The sequence below is a fragment of the Exophiala xenobiotica genome (assembly GCF_000835505.1).
Source record: "Exophiala xenobiotica strain CBS 118157 unplaced genomic scaffold supercont1.6, whole genome shotgun sequence".
Classification (NCBI taxonomy): Eukaryota; Fungi; Ascomycota; class Eurotiomycetes; order Chaetothyriales; family Herpotrichiellaceae; genus Exophiala; species Exophiala xenobiotica.
The window spans coordinates 1772628-1790730 of NW_013562489.1; the positions used below are offsets into that span (position 1 = coordinate 1772628).

Below are 18103 nucleotides of genomic sequence, written 5' to 3' on the forward strand. Positions count from 1 at the left end.
GGTGAAAACTTCGCAGGTAGCTGTGCAGAAGGCTCTAAGCTGTGCACTTATACTCGGCAAGATGCGAGAACTTTCAGATAGCCCGGCAATTAGAGCAATTCTGGAAAGATTTACGACTCTTCTGTCAAGAGACCAAGCGGATCTCAGGCCATCGGAGTCATGAAGTCATGGAGTCATCTATTAACGTCGATCGCGTCTGTTGCAAAACCTTCCCTTTGCCAGACATTACAGGGTCCAATATCAAAATCTGTCTAAGCCTACAGAGGATTAAGATTCAACTTGACGCCTGTTTTAGAGACGACCGAGATACTCAAATGGGAGGTAGAGACCAATTGTGAAACCTGCTATAGCACGGGATCAGCCGATCAGGCAAGACGCTCGTGCTCACTGAATTTGCGAACGAGCTCAACATATGGCGCATCAATCTGAACCATCACCGTCACACCCGGACGAGCGGCCAGCATCTCCCCGCGAACGCAATTTCGCCTCGCTCCAAGAAGGAGAGGCTAGGGAGACTAGGGAGACGGGAGATCATGCCAAGCGCAAAGGTCCGCGAAGAAGTGTTCATGACGTCGTCGAGCACATGCACGGCGAGGCGACGATCAGGCCATCTCACTCTCGAGCTGCAGTTCCCATTCGGGGACATCCAAATCGAGGGGGAGGATGAAGAAGAGAGGGGACCGCCCCTGCAAACCTTGCTCGAGCTGGTCAGCGACCAACGACGGATTGTTCATCACTCCCGCGCTGGAGCTCGGTCCGGAAGTCGATGGTCTTATGGTAATCAGAAACTCACTTTCTTTTTGTCCCGTCTTAGCCTAGTGGCTCACGGTGGTGAGGTCGGCATCAAACTATCGGACGACATGGACATATCTTTCGAGGTTGGTGAGGGACGGATCAACCAGGTGGGGCGTGGTCTAGAGCTCGGCTCCACCCAGATGCCCTTCAGGGTCTTGGCCCTTGACTTGATTGAAATCCCGCTGGAAGAAGAAAGGAAAACCAGATGCATGATATGCAGCTTGTGCTTGAGACCAGTCCCATCCCTTCGGTCCCCAAGTGCCCCAGCACGCTGGTAGCTGCGGACGCACGTGGCGCCCTATGGGTGGGCTTTCGTGCACATCCTCTCGCATCCGCAAAATGCCTCGTGGCAGACTAACCAACGTACTATGTTGCGCCAATTTTCACAGATCGCGTGTGGAAGCGAGCCAATTCCCCACCCGTCGTATACCAGAAATCGAATTGTTGGAAAGGTATCGCACGGCCTGCGAATGCACCGTGACTGCTCGACATTCCTCCGTGATCCAACAGACTTTGCCACAATTACGACGTTGGGTAGTCTCACAGCTCTTCTTTCATGAGCTTGGAACTTGCCCCTTACGAACGTCATTCTTTGCGTGAACCAGGGCCATTTCCTGCATCGTTTTGGCCCTGGGCTCGGTGGCCCCTCTCGTGTCTTTTCATGTTGCTCCTCACACTGAAGCACTTTCCGCAGCTGGCGTAATTGCACCGGTAGGGCTTCTCTCCCGTGTGGGAATGTGTATGAATTTTGAGGGAGCTTGGTCTAGAAAATGGTTTGTTATAGTTCGGGTAAATATATCGCTCTTGCGGCTGCGGGTAAGCTGGGGGATTTGCAGGCGGGTAACAGTGGTGATGCTGCCAGGTGGGCGCCATTTGCGGTTCAATCGGAGGCAAGCTCGAACCAGCTATGGGCGACGGGAAATTGGTGAGCAAAGGTCTCTGCTGTGTGAGGCTGTTGTATGCCGTCGCGTCGGATGACGGATCGCGAAATGGTGCGAGTGGGTGACCTCGAATAGGTCCATCGAGCTGTATATCGTCCGATACTGGCTTTGTACGTGCCAAGGCCGACTAAGGTACATCCGCAATCGGAGGATATAGCTGTGGCGGTCCGTCGGTCTTAAGGGGAGAATATATAGACGTTGGTTGACCATACCGGTCTGGATTTGCACTCATAGAAATAAGCAGGTCGTTATGGATACGACTAGGTGCATCGGTTAGCGAATAGACCGCAGGTGACGGTCGAGCATACCCAACTTTTGGCGAGTATTTCGTGGGAGACAGCCGCGGAAAGTCGAAATCCGACGCTGGAGGCAGCTCTGGTGAGGGGAGAGGAGGATGGCGTGGACTTTTTGAAACATGCAGCCTGTTAGGGCTTGTGTTGAGTCCTTGAGAACTCCCCGATATTCTGCGCGGAGGATAACCGACCACAGGCGAAAGCTCATTGTCTTTTTCTGCGTTCCGTTAGCTTAGCCGGCCATGACCTTTCTGGCAGACTTACGCTTTTGAGCCTGCCCTGATACGGCGCCTATCAGAGTGGCGATTAAGGGCAGCGTTGGCTTGGCCTTGTTTACGTCGTCCATGCCTGCGGTCGCAATCGGGATTGCGGGATACGGCGAAGGGCTGTGCTTGGTTCGATTCGAATGATGACTTGGTGGTAGCACCAATGCTATATTACATATAGTTATGGGCGCAGCAGGTCAATGCATCGAGGAGGACAGAAGATGGACATTTGGACCAGAAAACACGACAGTGTTCGAAGGTGTGCCAGTAGCTGACCAACCAGGTATTACACAGGTCTCGACTCGAGTGCGTTCTCCGACGAGCGAGCGAATTTCGAGTCCACAGTGACGGAGGTGCTAGAAATTCCGACAGGGCCTGCTATTTTACTCTGCGTGGGTCCGCGACAATTGACCAGGGAGTCCTTTCCGAGGGAGGTATATGCAAGTCAGCCAACAGGCACAGGGGGGGTTTCTTGCGGTGAGTAGGTATGGAAAGTATTCTCTAGCGGGGAAAGTCGAAGGATTAAGGGAACTTCTTAAGTGCAAAGATGGCTCAGAAGTTGTCGGCAGGTGGAAACGAGCCTTATGACGCTGCAAAGGAGCAATGCTGGATTCAGTAAGGAACGGCCTCGGATGACAGCAGGTTGACAAGTCGCTTAATGAAAGAAAGACTAGGAGACGGGACCTGGTCGGAATGGGCCACAAGTGGACCAAGGTGCTGCCGAACCGAAGAGTCGAGAGGTACAGATCGTCGCGAAAGTGAAGGCCGTTCTTCAGGCGGGGCCGGCTGGCCACGGAATCTGGCTAGTGCTTGAACACGCTGGTCCAATGCATTGGCCGTTCGTCGTCCAGCAGCCCGTCGATCGGTCTGATGCAAGTGTGAGATGTGCAGGCCTAGTGGGAGATGTGGGCGAGGGGTGAGTTTAAAGCCGCCGCCGTCCGGCCGTTGGCAGAAAAAGTGTGCCGCCCGGATGGAGACCCATCGAATAACGTACAGACGCCGCCCAGGCCATAGATGGATTCGCATACGTTCACATCCGGCTCTAGCGCCCAGCAAAAAGTGATATGCATTACTGGGCCACTACCGTCCTGGCTCTAGGTCCCGAATGTTCGGTGGTGGGCGCTTGGTGCATATGGTCAGAAAGCCAGTGCCGTGAAGGCTATGACAGGCTCTACGATGGCAAAATCAGGGTTCCGAGGATGGGGACCCCGACTCACAGGTTCCCCGGTCTAAGCGATCTCGTCCGAGTGCGGTCAAGCCATGCGATGATATTCCGGATGCGGGTATGGGGTTTATCACGCTTCGATGACACATGGGCGATGACCCGGGTCGATGAGACGAGCGTGGCCGAAGACCGCGTGCAAAATCACGGCTAAAAAGTAGCTCCGCGAGGTGATTCGGCACTGGAAGAGATGGTGAAGACACGTTAAGGATCTTGCTGAACGAGGGGGGCCACACTGCAGGAAGGAGAGCTTGAGCTGCCGAATGATGTAGGTGACGGGGAATGCAGGAACGAAAAAGAATAGTCAGGAGGAAGAAATGTGGTTGGTGTCGACGGCCCACCAGTGACGCCGACAGTTGGGACGATAGGCAGAAGGTGGTGGGCATTATTCGCCTCGAACGAGCAAGCAGTTGAAGGTAGGGATGTGGCAGAGGATCGACGTCCAAGTCGAGACGAGAGTCGACGACCAAGAGGGACCGGACACTAGTTGTGTTCTTGACATCCATGTCACACAAGCAACAATACGAATGACGTGCAGTAGCCCCCTTTCCTAGCTTCCTTTTCTCCACTACACTTGCTAATTCTTCACATAGTCGTCTATCGTGGTTTCCCGCTACTCTATGTGGTAAATTGTCCAAATCATCGACCGGGATGAATCCAAGGAGGAGCATCACCATATGTTGGACAGTAGGCGAAGGGGCAGCAATTGATGCAGCGCAACACCACTGACAGCACCGTATCTGCCTAACGACCTCGTGGTCTGGCTCCCCTTTTCCACCTACCCTCACTGGCATAGACCCTGGGTCAATCGTCAAAGCCCCTGCATCCCCTCCGAGCATCACTTTAGGGGCCGCCCGATACTTTATGTGCGACGCTCTACTACGGATGTAGTCGGATATCTTTTCCTTTGTTGCTGGGTGTCAAAAATTTACGAGGCGTCCGTCGGATCTACGAGGTACCCACCAAAACTCTTTCATGTGGCAGCCATCCCTGCAAATCCCGTACCCCTGGACAGGCCGATTTCGTAGTCCTGTCGAATGCACAGCAGGACACCACCAATTTACTGCACCCACCATTCCTGTGCTTTTCTTCCTCCTGTGTACACTCTCTTTTAAGGACCGCCCTCGCTAGCAGTTTCTCCTTTACCGTCTTAAGAAGTAGTCCAGCTCTAGGCTGCAGCAACAACAGCCCGTCTCAGCTCTCGGCGAGTCAGGAAAGGTGACCCAGATCGGTGATTGCAGTCATGGCGCAAATCCAAGCCGGGTTGGCGTTCCGCTCCTCGACTTGCCTGACCGGGTAACGTGGCCTGTTTGTCGCAGCGGCGGTTTTCTGAGCTCCATGTGGGTGCCGGTGAATTCTACTGCAGGTCTCTCTCAAAAACCTGACAACTTGCATACTATGTACGGATACGTGCCCAGCAGATTGGCTGCTCACACGTTCAGACGCATCACCCGTGCGACCTCTAGTCTTAGTAACGACAATATTAATACCACTTTTATATTGCTCTCCGGGATGACTTGACTCAACACCAAGTAGTTTTCTTACCGGAGTGGAATATCCTGTGGTGCCTTTCCTGATCATCTCTGCTGTCCTAGCGTAATATTTATACAGTAGCTTGCAGGTCAAACTTGCACCTGAGCAAAAGTACGAGCAAGAGCAACCTCGGACTGAAGGTACTGCAGCAACAAGCGACACTGTCAGTAGATACGATAAAGATACGGATGATATGGAGGTTCGACGCAGGAATTGGTATTTGGACTGCCACTGATGGATACTTCAACTTATCTTCGATGGAGCGCCAGACCAGGGACCTTTTTCGTCCCTGCTGCTATCGTTGATCCTTAGCCCCAGGACTGCTCATGCTTCCCAAGATTTCACTAAGACGTGATCGAACCTCCTCGAGCGAGGCCTCGCTACGAATATACTGGAACAAATCGTCTATCTAACCGACTTTAGCGCTATAAAGAACCTAGAAAAGGTTCTATAGAAATTTCTTAACGTCGTTCGGCCTTAAATACGAATAGTCCAGAGGATTATATCTACGGTTACGATAGCTTACGTCGCTTATGATACAAGTCTTCCCGAGTTCGGTGCATTTAGTATAGGTGGTGATGCTGCCTTTCGAGGTGCTTGAACGCTTATAGCTTTATTAGCTTCGCTTCGTGCAATATGTACGATGATATTATTAACCCTTGAATGTAGTTGCCTAACCTAGGTACTTAATTATATCTTAATCTTGCTAAGAGAATAGTGATAGCGTCTTTAAGATGCTAACTTAGGTCGACTGAATGGTTAAGAATTGGGATGCTAATAAGAATAAGGATAAGAATAAGGATAAGAAGAATGTATATAGGCTCGCTAAGCTTAGAAAATTCAAGTGATTATATAACTCGGGAAATATTACCCGACGAACCACCCGACGAATCAGACTGGACTGGAATATTGGATCGTTTCTGAGACTCTTTCTGAAATATAGAAGCGCGCGGGAGAACGATCCGTGAAGCTATACATTATGTCGTGAATTGTATCTGCGAGTACGTAGGGTTGGTTATACGCTTTGAGGATATTATCATTGCTCTATTTATGCTGCTTTGCCTTCTTTTCCACTATTATGGTCAGGTCACAGATGCGGCAGAAATAGTCGTCGGCTTCGTAGGAAAGGCTACACGATGCAAGTTGCTTTGGAGATAGCTTAGGCTATAATCGTTGTAATGGGTAGGTCGCTAGACGTCCTGAAATGCTGTTGAGCATGGATTATTGTGACGCGTCAGCCCGTGTTGGGGAATTGTTTCGACTTTGCTGTCGCGGACTCTGTTGCGGCACAGAACGGTGCGTATCGATTTTTCGTGGAGGCTCCTGACGTCAGGTGTTCCTTCTCCGGCGTTATACAATGAAGGTTGTGCCACATGGCAATCATTTATGCACCTGGTTCTCTTGATCTTTCCTTGATCGATCCTTGTCCTTACGACGCAGCGACGCTTGGCAGGTGCCTTTTGAGCCTGACGATTACCTCAGCAAGGGCGTGGCCGGTACTATGGCAAGAAACAAGACGTCATGTTATTCCAGAGAGCTCGGAACAACAAGCACATCATTGCAGCGCAGTTGGCTCTGGGGGAAAGCCCCTGGAATCGTGCGCAACTCCCTCCTTCACAGCTGTTGCACTTTTTCGGCCAGCATCGGTAGGATGATCCTGGTGACTGCGTAGACCTAGAGCCAATCGTCCTAAACTTTTGCGATGAACGCGATCCTCGATCTCCATACCTGCAACACGCCCCATCAGGTGTATGCAACAGCTACCGCTGCGATGCAGAACTTTCCTGCAATGTGGAAAGTAACTCGTGTGTGCTCGATACATCGTAAGCCCTAACCGGAAGCGAGGAGGAATGGGATGAGGCAGAAAATTTATTCTCTGTCCAGGACGAGATTGCGAATACAGGAGAGACGTTTAAGACAAACACCATTTTCGCGGGTATTTGACGATGATGATCCGGTCAGAGGCATAAGATGAGGAGAATGGACACGTACTGGCGAGCGAGGCAGTGGAGATTATCTTGGTCGAGATAGGTCAACTAGAGGCAGAACAAGACATTACAACATGAGTCGTATGCGCAAATCACGATTGGACCAAGTATGACCCGCAAACGCAGGCATTGAATGCTGCGTGCGATCAAAAAGCGCAATTTGGCTTCAACAGTCTTGAATACTCGTAAAGGCATAGAAGACGACAATAATAGGCCGAGGCTTTTCACAACAGTTTTCGTGTCGCTTGCGGCTGCGATTGCCAGGTTCGAAAGCGAATCCAGTCTTCGGTAGCACCAACCCAACCACCATCCACGTGAATCTCCTCGAACGGTACCGCACGCCCTCGCTTGCCGAAAGCAGTTTTGAGCAGTGCCACTTTGTTGCCGCAAGGACTTCTTTCAAGCACGCAAAATCTGAAACCTTGCGTGGTCCATGATTCGTACACAGCCGCTGGTGGCCCTGTCGCCGCTGGCACCGTGCCCACAAAGGTGTCCGCCAGGTTCATCCGCACATTTCGATCTTAGCATCTCGATACTCGAATGGTTGGGGAACTTGGTTGAAGAATTTTGTTTAATCACGATAAATGCTTTTGGCCATCGATACCTCTCTAGGGATGATCCTTGTGGTCAGCAAGGTTGTCTGACGCTCAGACCTCGTAAACTTTTGACCAAAACGCAGTCATCGCATTTGACGAGCTTCTCGAGGCCCTGGACCCGGTCTCGCAGGTGACGAATCTCGTCTGTCATATGGCGCATTTCAAGTTCCGACGAGTGGACGTACTGTATAGCTCGCATCATAATGTCGCTCTTCCGAACTCTCCTGGCCGGATGCGACTGTTGCGAGATGGAACTCCGCCATCGTGGATTGGCTTCAATTGCTTGTAAGGTGTGATGAAGTTGGGTGATTTTGCCATTCAGATTATCTCGATATCTACGTTCGACCACGGAATGATTGTGTTTAGCTCGAGCGCTCGCCGAGTCTTCGCCGTCACTGGACGACGGAGATCGACTGGTCTTTCTATGAGCTTGGAGATTGGAGGATGGCTTCTCGTCCCGAGATTGAGCTCTGTGCTTGCTGCTGCACCTTGAAGAGGTCTTTCTCTGTATCTCGCTGGTGCCTAGCAGTCGTTTATATTCCTCGTTATCGGCCGGATTCAAGGTATTGAGCGAATTGGCGGTCCCTTCAGCAGGAGGTCCGCTGTCAAGACTTAGAAGACCAGGGGCGACTGTGTCTTGTGTTGGCGACTCCACCGGTGCTTGTCGAGGGACCATCCGAGAAGATGAGAGACCCTGGTGTGTGGCAAGGCTGAGTTGTGGTTGTGTTGATGCAATAAAGTCGACCAGGTCAGGGTTCTTAGGCGGCGCAACCGAATTACTGCCATCGAGATGGTCGAAAGATAAAGTCACCGGAAAATCGGGATATGGTTCCGATTGAGCAGGCCAGGCATCAAGGCTTGTTGGTGCCCGCAAGCCAACTTCATTTTGGAAAGGTTGGAACATGCTTTCATCGTAAGACTGTCAATTCATAGTTAGCACCGTTGACAATAGTTGCTTGATAAGCGAACCCATATTCCAAAGTCCACGAAGGACGATATATCATAATCTGTGTTCATATCAGAATACTCCATACTGGGCCGCGTGAGTCCAAAATATCGCTGTTCGTCTGCGGAAGGTCGACTTGGAGAATGCTGCTCATTATTATACTAGCAAACGGGGGCCGGGCTGGAGCCCTTGACTTGAAATGCCATGAAGCTCCACGCATAAAATTCATAGATCAGTTGCCTGAACGATGTGGAGACTGTGAGGCAAGCATTGCATCTGCGGAGGTCCAGAATTGTTAAGCGGTATTGCTGACCTGTGTTCAGCAATCACTTCCCCCCTAATGTTCTTTCTGATGGAGGCCAGACTCTTTTAGACCTCATGCGCAAAGCCCCGCTCATCCGAGGTATTTGCGCCCTCCATTTTTGGGATGGGTCTGATTGGCACCGTATTCCTAATGGCCCTAACCTCCGGGGCAAGTTCGTCCTTCGCTCGGAGAGCCGCCGACGGATGACGGGTTCCTGATTGTCAAGCGCCGTATGTTCCATCACCATCAGCCAGTCACAGCGACGGCACGTCAACCCGCCTAGGAAGGGGAAACACTTCCATTCGTCGCATGGTATTCTGTGGATCCTACGCATGCCGAGGTAGATGACCTGATCTTACGTGAAGACTGGCACAAGTCCAACCTATCCAGTCTTCAGACCGTGCAACGCAGTGACACCACAGGTTTCCTCCGTATTTCCCAACGATTCACAATTGTTTGTGATGCAGTTAAGAAATATGGCAACAACCTAGACGAATCAAAGTTCCGTAGCGACATACACCCCTGCTTGTTCCAGGCCTGGTCTACGTTATGCTAATCGAAATGATGTAAATCAGGTCTTCATTAGGTGGCTGCCAATTCGGGACCGTTCTTCAATCCTCCGTCCGCAAGTAGTAAAATCGGCTAGAACGAAGCGATACGGCTTACTTGAAGCTCTTAGCCACAGAGGCACGCAAACCTGGTTTCCACCAAACATACGTTGGGAAAGATTCTTTGTCCATATGTGGAGCGCCAGTGGATCGCTATTGGCTAGGTCGATGAATGCTGAGCACGGCTGTTACCAATCATGTCAAGTGTAAGATGCGCATCACCTCTCATTATATAATCACAAATACCATACGGTCTTGGACACGAACGATCCGCTTTTCGGGTCTCTCCATAACCCGTTACATACATTGCTTAGGGCGCAGATCACCATGACCTCATCAGGGTGAGAAAGATCAGGGGGGCAAGTCGGAAAGTGTGGAAAATCGAAAATAGGATGCTTGGGCCAAGAAGTTTTTGCTGCATGTGGCCTTTCGTCCTGCCCATTCGGCAACGGGCATGCGTGGCCAGGGAAGAGGCATGGGGAAAAGGTGGCCAAAAAGGCAAGAGAGGCATGAGGATGCAAAGAGTGGAGGAGACGCCGGAACAATGTGCCAACTCTGGTTACTGAGTAGCTAACACTGTGTACAGACTATAAGTAGTGGTAGAGTGTCTTCTAGCAGACAGTACATTGAAAAAGCCATGGATTTGCTATTCGAATCAGATGGACTTTGATGCGGTTCATTGGATATATTTATGTCATTGTGCAAAATGGGCATCAGACGGTGCCGGTCCCCTCGCCTATCTCGCAGTGTCCGCCGGGTCTCGACTCGAAGCAGCCCTCGGAATTTTGCAACGGAGATCAAGTTCCAAACCCTTCTCATTGGGCCACCCACCTAGATTGCTGAACCTGCCTCCTCACACTTTCCCTTATCCTCACTCTCTCCGACTGCCTCTGAATCAACCTCCCGCTCTTAACAAGCCAATGGTCTCTTGGCCTATTCTTCGCCCCACCAACCCATATCGTCAGCCTATGGTTGGAAGAAAGGCCCATGGCCATGGGGCCACGATCGACTGCCTTAGTTACTGGTGGCGGCGGCCTGGGCTATCATTCTAACACGCGGCAGAGGGTGGCTAGTTGTGAGGACCGCATCGTCTTTTAGAGGCTCGTACGCTGGAGAAGGCGGTGCTATCCGTTTGCGATTCCACCTTTCGCCCCACTATTACTTTCCCCGTTTGAGCCGTACATCCCTTTGGCCTCGTCAGATTGCCAATGATGTCAACAGCTCAGAATTGAGACTTTGATCAAAGACCGATATTGCCTCGGTAAACTTCGATTTAGATGTCGCTTTTTGTTCTATTGATATACTCCGTCGTGCGCTTGGAACCCCGGCCCTTATTGCAACTACACATCGGCTCTGTAATGAAAATGCCCAGGCCAAAGTCTGAATCCGATGGAAATGGTGGTGGAGATGGGTCGAAACGGCGAACACGTCGTGCCTGTGACCGTTGCAGACTCAAAAAAGCAAAAGCAAGCGATTGCTTCTTCCTGACGGATTGAGGGCTAACCAGAAGACAGTGTTGATGGAGCTATGAAATGCCGTACATGCAAGGCGAGTGGTAGTGTCCGTTCATACACTGCAACGAGGGGACGTGAGGCCAGGGCCTAGTGAGTACATCCCACCTTGTGCGGTCTGAAAGCGGGACGACTGACAACTCTCATCAGCTACTGTCAGATGAGGGAGGTCATGGATGATGCACTCCAACGATTATATTGGGCTTGCCGGCGAAAGGCAAGCTTCCCAGGAGATGTTCCTGATGAGTCAACTGGCGTGGTTACCACGGATGCCATTCTCAGAGGCCTTCACTTGTCGGGACCGACACTCGACGGCCCCAAACAACCAGACCGACCCGGAGGAAGTCATGAACACGACAGCCGAGGTCACCAAACGATAACACCTCCAGCCGAACCAGATTCTATTCGTAGCGATTCTGCCACCTCAATCTCGCAATCGTCCTTAGCCAGTCCATCAAAGTACAGTCAACGACCCCTGGCTAGCCCCTTCCTACCTTCACCGTCGCCGAGCGAACTGAACTTCAGTCTCAATACAGACATGCCTCCTTCAACGGTGCGACTGACGCCTCAAGCATCGGCGTGTAGGCCTATCCACACAATTGCTAGGCTCCAACCAGACACAGACATTCCAACTCACGGCAATCATGGCGTCGATCCATACCTAGATCTGGAAGCTTTTCATGACGCAACTTCGTGCACTGGCCCTACCGAATGCCAAACAGCCGAAGTGTTTGCTGGAGCGATGCATTGGGACAGCGGTTCGACCACACCGCCACATTTCCTTGACCAGTCAAGCCTGCCAGGGGCGGTTTGTGATAGCCGCCTCGCTCCATGGACTGGATCGTTGGCAGTAACTTATCAGTCGGTAGCTTGCAGTTTGGTTGGAATAATGGATGGATGACGCGAAGGAGTTTACGACTAGTCGGGGTGGATTTCAAATCCGAGAGACTTACCCGTCATTGCTTACGGCCATGTGGTATTGGGTTATGGAAGGCTACCTGTCGTTTATCATGGTTCCTGGGTAGCTATCTGTGCAATCGCTTATGTCACGAATCAACGGCCATTCACAGCCCCTTTCATGCAGAAATTATTCCGTCGTTTGGGGACATCTTTGTGCTCCCAGCTACGGGCCATCCAGGTGATCCTACCATAGGGAGCTCATGAGATTTAAGGACATCAGAGGTTCTCCAATTCATAGGTGGCACAGAGTCTCGGGTGACTGCGTGAATGCCGGTTTCTTTCCGTCGCGATAATCCAGATTGTTTTCAAGGTGGTGGGACGTTGTGGAAATTCCTGCTGAGGCGACCTTCCCACATCAACTGTGAGCGACAGTAGACACAAGCGCCTGATCGTGCTTTAATGTTGCAAATGCGGCCTGGTCTCTCACTTCCGCGGGCGGGAACACGTCGAGAAGGGTTGAGCATAGTAAAGTCTTCACTCTAAGCTATCACCACTTCGCACAGCCATTCCAATAAGCTTCGGCCGAAGGTAACAGAGCACACTCTTTGTACATGCAAAGTGGCACCCATATACAGTGGAAGGACGAGGGAATGAGACGGAATGAGCGATTGCGACCTTAGTCACCACGGAGGCGCAGACGCTAGCCGCCAGGGAGGCTGGCTTCGAGCATTGCACGCATCGCGGAACTGTTAGGTTGCGTAGCCTATGCCTTCGCATCTGCTCTAACCGCCAGGCCATATAGCACCGACACGAACCTTAAGTACGATCATCAGTACGGGTGGACCCAGTTCGACTTCGGAGTCAATCGAATTGTCCGTAAGGATATATTTACAGGACAACCTTGGCCGAACCAATCTCGAAAATTCGTGGACTCCTAAGTGAGATCTAAGGATGGCGGGGGCCTACGCGGCTAGGGGATTAGGTCGTCGAGTACATCGTCGAACCCTGTGGTAAGCTATGCTTTATAGGTTGGACTCATCGAGGAATCAAATACTATTACCTACTTCCGGTAACCTACCGTTATAAGCACTTAATCCCAGTAGAATATAATATATACGATAAGTACGACGATGACTAGGGGAAATACTTTTATTGATGCGCTACTAGGAGACTATAATCTAACTACGATATAAACAAAGTAGAGGCGAGGGATAGGATCAAAGAAGCGCTATCAAACATCAATAGCACGGAGAAATTGACGACGTGTCCTTTACTTCGGGCTGGTGGCTTTAGGACATCTGGTCATGAAGTCAGTGACACGGCGCGATGAGCTCGCCGCGTGGGAAAATGTCGTCGGTTTTGCAGATGGAAGGTGCTGGCGTATGGAACAATTTCCCTACGGTCATCGTTAAAGGCGTGACTATGCAGGCAGCCACAGACCTCCAACGAAGATATCGGCCCCTCCTATACCCTGTCAAATCATCGATGTTTTCTCTCTGACCCATTAAAGACCACATCTATCCATTTTCTATCGGACGGAAACACTTTGAGTGTTTGTCCTGCAACGGAGTCACAGTATCTCACCACTTGGCTTGTGGATTCGCATACCATTCACAATTTTTCCAGACCGCGACCTGGACGACTCCGCAGTGATCATCGGCTTATGAGCCTTCTTATAAGTTGCCGATAATCCAGTGGTAAACCTACCGGACTTAATGAATCTGTCTTTGACCTCTTCAGGTGTTGATGCGTAATCGGCATCAGAGGCAAACAGCTTCGAAAAGTAACGGTCAAAGTCCATCAGCTCCTCGGCTGTCATGTGTCGCTCGTTCACAGAAGGCCCGAGGAGAGGTGAATCTGCCTTCCCCCGAAAGCACGATGTTGGCCAGTCCGGCTCGTCACATTACATCCAATTGTTCCAATCACCATGTTGTGAGTGCTCACGTAAGGAATGGGTTTGCAATGCGTGAGGGAAAATGTTAGAGGTGTTGCATCATATGTTTGCCAAGAAGCCGGGGGACCCAACTGTCTGCTTCTCATGTGATGTCACATGTCACGTAGTCTCGGCGCTTATGTAGACTGCGACGGCCCACTTCGCATGCAACCACATGATACTGCCTAACCCTTCCCTATCTCGAGCACCCGTGGCACCTCGAGACAGTGTAACCGCTCGGAAGACCACAAATCAGTCACTGAAGCTGCTACAAGAGCAAGTTCATCTACCCGCTCCCATCTGCGCAGTGCTCAACTGACCCACCAAAGGGAAACGCTCTCCAAGAATTACCAAGAAGCAAAATCTTCTTCAACGGATGGCCCGTTCGGAACACTTGCTTGAGATTCATAAGATTCAGCAAAATACCGGCCAGCAGCCTCTGCCCTCTCCAGCCAGCGACGTTCAACTTCTGAAGGTAAGCCGCCAACGTTCTTTTGTGATGGAAGACTGACCCAATAAAGAGTACACACACACCACCTACTCCCCTACCATCCAAGGCCCGGAAGCGGAAACGAGAGAGTGAACACCAACTCAAACCATCCTCCTCGAAAAGACCGCGAACATCTTGTGTTACGCCCCCGGTTCAGAGCGTTGATTTTGTTACATGTTGGACTCAGACATACCACTGGCCGCGAGAATACTTCAACGAAAGAGGCGAAATGAACCATTTATTACCGAGAGAGGAATCCACCGCTTCGCTTTGTCGAAAACGATCGGATAGCGAGTCGAATACGCCCGCTTCAACAATACCAAGTGACCAGAAGCCTAGGGAAGAGAAGAGTGCTCCGTATCAAGAACCATGCTACAGGTCGCTTCTTGAGGCCACAGGGAGCCTTATGGGCAAATACGTCGGCCGGAATGAAGAAAGTCCCACAGCAGAAATAGCAAGAAAGATTATAAGTCTTTGCTCGAAGCCGAGCAGGCAGTTGACGAGTATTCCTTATTTCAGGACGATTTCTTCGAAAACACCTGCGAGATGATCCAGGACAGAAAAGAAGCAAAGATCCTTCAGGACATTGGAAGACTCATTGTGCCTTATGCGCAATTCATTAGTTGTTCGAGGGGCAAAGCATCTAAGGTTTCTCATTGAAAGCGTGAATGACGGTTGGAATGATGCCATTCCTATCACCAAGCCACGACCTCAACCAGATTATTTTGTAGGCTTTCAAACGCCCGGCATCTACGGAGGACCAACTGAAGAAACTTCAGCCGTTTGTAGGCGAACTTACTCACACCTTCTTCATGGGGACATGGTTCATGTACTTCCCCTTCTTCTCGGGCGAAGTGAAGTGCGGGTGCGGCCGCCCTCGATGGTGGCCGATCGACAAAATGCACACAATATGACTCTCGCTGTTCGAGGAGTCGTGACACTGTTCCGGCCTGGGAAGCGTGAGAAAGAGCTGCATCGGGAGATTCTTGCTTTTTCTGTCTCGCACGACAACCGATCCGTCAGGATTTATGGCCATTATCCTGTGTTTGAGGGCAAAAGGAGCACGTTCTACCGTCACTCCATCCATGAAGAGGAACCAGTCTCCAACAACACGCATATACTCTTTCGCCACCTATCGCATTGTCAGCTCAAACTTTCACCATCTAGCATACGAGTCAACCTATTCTCCAGGCGGCCTTATGGTCATGCGCACAACGAAAGCCTTTCGCGATGGTTGACACAACTAGCTCCACGATCGCCTTGCCACTACCCGTTCGTCTAGTGCGACTCTGATGATGTGGGACTTCCGCCCGATGGACTCTGGGACAATGACGCAGCGTACGGGCAGAGATTCTGTTACGACCACGGGGATACGAGTATTTATTGGGAACTATGAATCGGTGGATGCGCTTGAGTGATTTTGACTTACCGACCAAGAGATCTCCAATTAGTGATGTGAGAAAGCTGCCATAGGACTTCTGTAGGTTATGATCAATGCCGAGATTTTTTGACGGGTAACAAGGCTGATCGTTCCCTGGTTCTGTTAAAATCTACAATCTCCTCTGTAAAGAGCATCCTGCCTCCGTCTACGAGTCCTAGGCCCGGATGTTTCGGTGGGTTTAGCTTTTGGTGCCAGGACCACGAACCAACGCGATCGCACGGCAGCTTTAGATCGGTCGGGAAATCGATCGAAGATCCACGACCACGACTTGCCCAGACGCCTCCATCGTGTTAAGTCATTATCCTCTTCTGCCGTCTACTGACCTCGCTTCGTTCGCCGTACTCCCCGTTTACCCTCACTCGGACAATAGTCGCTGCTCGTGTCTGGATTGGGTGACTATCTCCCTCTCCTTCTAGCCCGGTCTCGTCTCGGATTATTTATCCCATTAATACGTCGCGAAATCGTGGCCGTAAGGAGTCAACAATGGTCGATAAGCGCCTTAACCGAGATGTTGGCTAGGCTAGCCGGCCGAACACCGTATCCAAGGGCCCAAGCCGTAGGTGAGTGGAAGATATTCTGAAGGTCAGCCGGACTGTCGATGATGGCGGTGATGAAGGTAGCGTCGGCCGCCGTTATAGGTTAGACGCTTATACCCTTCAATCCTTCGTGGTGCTGCTCGTGCTTGTGGTGGCTATTCGTAGATTCGTCGATATCTAGCGACGTAGTAGGAGTTAGGGAGGGCTCGCTCGGGGTAAGATTAGGTACCGTTTCTTCTTCGTAGTTTGAATTTACGCTACGACCAACGAGGGTCTGCTCGCTGTCCGGCCTATAGGCGGCATTAGGTATTCTAACTACTACTGGAAGAGTTCCGTACTGATTTTCCGTTCGACGGGTTTAAGCGGTAGAGTCTTCTGCCGATGTTCGATGATAGACCGACGGCGTCTTATTGGATTTAGCTTCTATACGCTATCGACGGGAATCTGGGGAGTGAGAATCAGATCCACTCCTATATCGTCGTTTACGGCCAATGAGATATTTATTACGCCCGCTTGGTGGCGGAGATGCTGTCTATCCTCGAACCTCGTTCGGTGTTTTAACGACGTTCGTAAGTTAAACGCTGGAAGTACTTCGTTTAACTTTGATAGAGGGACACCGAGAAGGAATCATTACCTCTACCCGGGGTTCGTGACGCGAGGACGGTAGGTAGCAGCGCTACGAAGACAGTACCCCTATTAGCTTTAGCTAAGGATTGTTTAACTGAGTAGTAAGGTCTATAGCGTTAACATCGGTCCCTAGGCTAGGGGTTCCGGCACGGGAAAGTTCGTCGCCTGATGAGGTGATGATAAGGTCGTCGCGAGTCTCTATACCCTGTAAGGTATTGTTCTGGGCACGGCCGTTAGGATTTTCGGTATATACAGCAGTTCGTAAGGGCTCCATATCCGGCAGTCCACCAAAAAATAGACTCTATAAATTGTCGTCGAGACCTTTAGCCAAACCATTGTCGTCGGTCTAGGCGAGAGAGAAGTTGTCGTAGAGGGAAATAGCTCCTAAAATACGCTCATCAGCCTTAGCCTAGGCGTCGTGCAGAGAGCTGCGCCACATTTCGTGAATCGAGGTTTCGTGCTATCGGCCCTCTAGGCTTATCAGCTCTAGAGTTGAGCTGTCAATGAACGCGCCGTCGGTATAACTAGAGTAGCACGGGGCCGTTTAGACTTACCAGAATGGCTTATAGAGGTCGTATGAGAGTGTTCCCGCGGCCGTATATTAGACACCTATGTTACGGCCTGCGGCTAAACCTCATGAGGGCATTCTCGGATGGAAGAAGCCCCGGAGCTGGCCGGTGTGGTACGCACAAGTCGCTGAGGGCGGACCCGAGGTCTGGAAGGGTCCTCGAAGATAATGTTGTCTATACGGAGAAGGCGTGGAAATTAGGTGGTGTGTAGAGATTTTGTGTGTTGTTAAGGCTGGGAGACTGTGGAGGCCGAAGGAGAGAGGGGACCCGGTAGGAAACATTGGAATAGCCCCCTGATATAGGTCTTACGGGCGTCCCTGACGCTCAAAGGGGGTTGCGTCGCTCGATGGCCAATTTGAGGAGCGATTTCAAATCTAACGACGAATTAGGAAAGGAAGGCGCCGCGTCTGAAAAGCCCGCGCCAGCACGCAAATCTCGCCCTTGTGGTCAAACACTGCCTGGGCCACCCCTGGTTGGGTCAAAAGCCATACATCTGCCGTCGTCAGCTTTCCCTAGCAGTACGCTCCGTACGTCGAAGGGGCTATTACAGCGGTGAAAAGCTCCTAAATGTCCCGAAAGGTTTCGTCCAGAAAATACGCAACCA

General features: G+C 51.1%; 5 protein-coding genes across 6 annotated transcripts; 2 read left to right on the forward strand and 3 right to left on the reverse strand.

Annotated features, from left to right (window-relative positions):
- Positions 1–1358: 1358 nt before the first annotated feature.
- PV05_09920 (uncharacterized protein) lies at positions 1359–2432 on the reverse strand. The gene is made up of 3 exons (XM_013456306.1): positions 2294–2432; positions 2045–2246; positions 1359–1996 (listed from the first exon to the last, which is right to left on the reverse strand). Exons 1-3 carry the CDS (start codon positions 2373–2375, stop codon positions 1864–1866), a joined length of 417 nt encoding a protein of 138 aa, XP_013311760.1. The 5' UTR covers positions 2376–2432; the 3' UTR covers positions 1359–1863.
- A 4830-nt stretch (positions 2433–7262) lies between these two features.
- On the reverse strand, positions 7263–7544 carry PV05_09921 (uncharacterized protein; the record flags this gene model as incomplete). Its single annotated transcript, XM_013456307.1, has 1 exon — positions 7263–7544. The coding sequence occupies one exon, from the start codon at positions 7542–7544 to the stop codon at positions 7263–7265; it is 282 nt and encodes a 93-aa protein (XP_013311761.1).
- Positions 7545–7665: 121 nt separating this feature from the next.
- PV05_09922 (uncharacterized protein) lies at positions 7666–8538 on the reverse strand (the record flags this gene model as incomplete). Its single annotated transcript, XM_013456308.1, has 1 exon — positions 7666–8538. One exon carries the CDS (start codon positions 8536–8538, stop codon positions 7666–7668), a length of 873 nt encoding a protein of 290 aa, XP_013311762.1.
- Positions 8539–11163: 2625 nt separating this feature from the next.
- Positions 11164–11668, forward strand: PV05_09923 (uncharacterized protein; the record flags this gene model as incomplete). The annotated part of the gene is given in 2 exon segments (XM_013456309.1): positions 11164–11556; positions 11576–11668. The coding sequence occupies 2 exon segments, from the start codon at positions 11164–11166 to the stop codon at positions 11666–11668; spliced, it is 486 nt and encodes a 161-aa protein (XP_013311763.1).
- A 2352-nt stretch (positions 11669–14020) lies between these two features.
- On the forward strand, positions 14021–15847 carry PV05_09924. 2 transcript variants are annotated; one of them, XM_013456311.1, is made up of 3 exons: positions 14021–14112; positions 14166–14311; positions 14358–15847. In XM_013456311.1, exon 3 carries the CDS (start codon positions 14934–14936, stop codon positions 15606–15608), a length of 675 nt encoding a protein of 224 aa, XP_013311765.1. In that variant the 5' UTR covers positions 14021–14112; positions 14166–14311; positions 14358–14933; the 3' UTR covers positions 15609–15847. The 2 variants fall into 2 exon arrangements, with proteins under 2 accessions (XP_013311765.1, XP_013311764.1); XM_013456310.1 differs by lacking the exon at positions 14021–14112 and having other exon boundaries at positions 14117–14311.
- The last annotated feature ends 2256 nt before the right edge of the window (positions 15848–18103 follow it).

Coding starts and splice junctions, on each gene's coding strand:
- PV05_09920 (XM_013456306.1), bottom strand. CDS start 2,375: ATGGACGACGTAAACAAGGCCAAGCCAACGCTGCCCTTAATCGCCACT. Junction 2,247..2,293: donor ATCAGGGCAGGCTCAAAAGC/GTAAGTCTGCCA, acceptor AACGGAACGCAG/AAAAAGACAATGAGCTTTCG. Junction 1,997..2,044: donor AAATACTCGCCAAAAGTTGG/GTATGCTCGACC, acceptor CGATGCACCTAG/TCGTATCCATAACGACCTGC.
- PV05_09924 (XM_013456311.1), top strand. CDS start 14,934: ATGCGCAATTCATTAGTTGTTCGAGGGGCAAAGCATCTAAGGTTTCTC.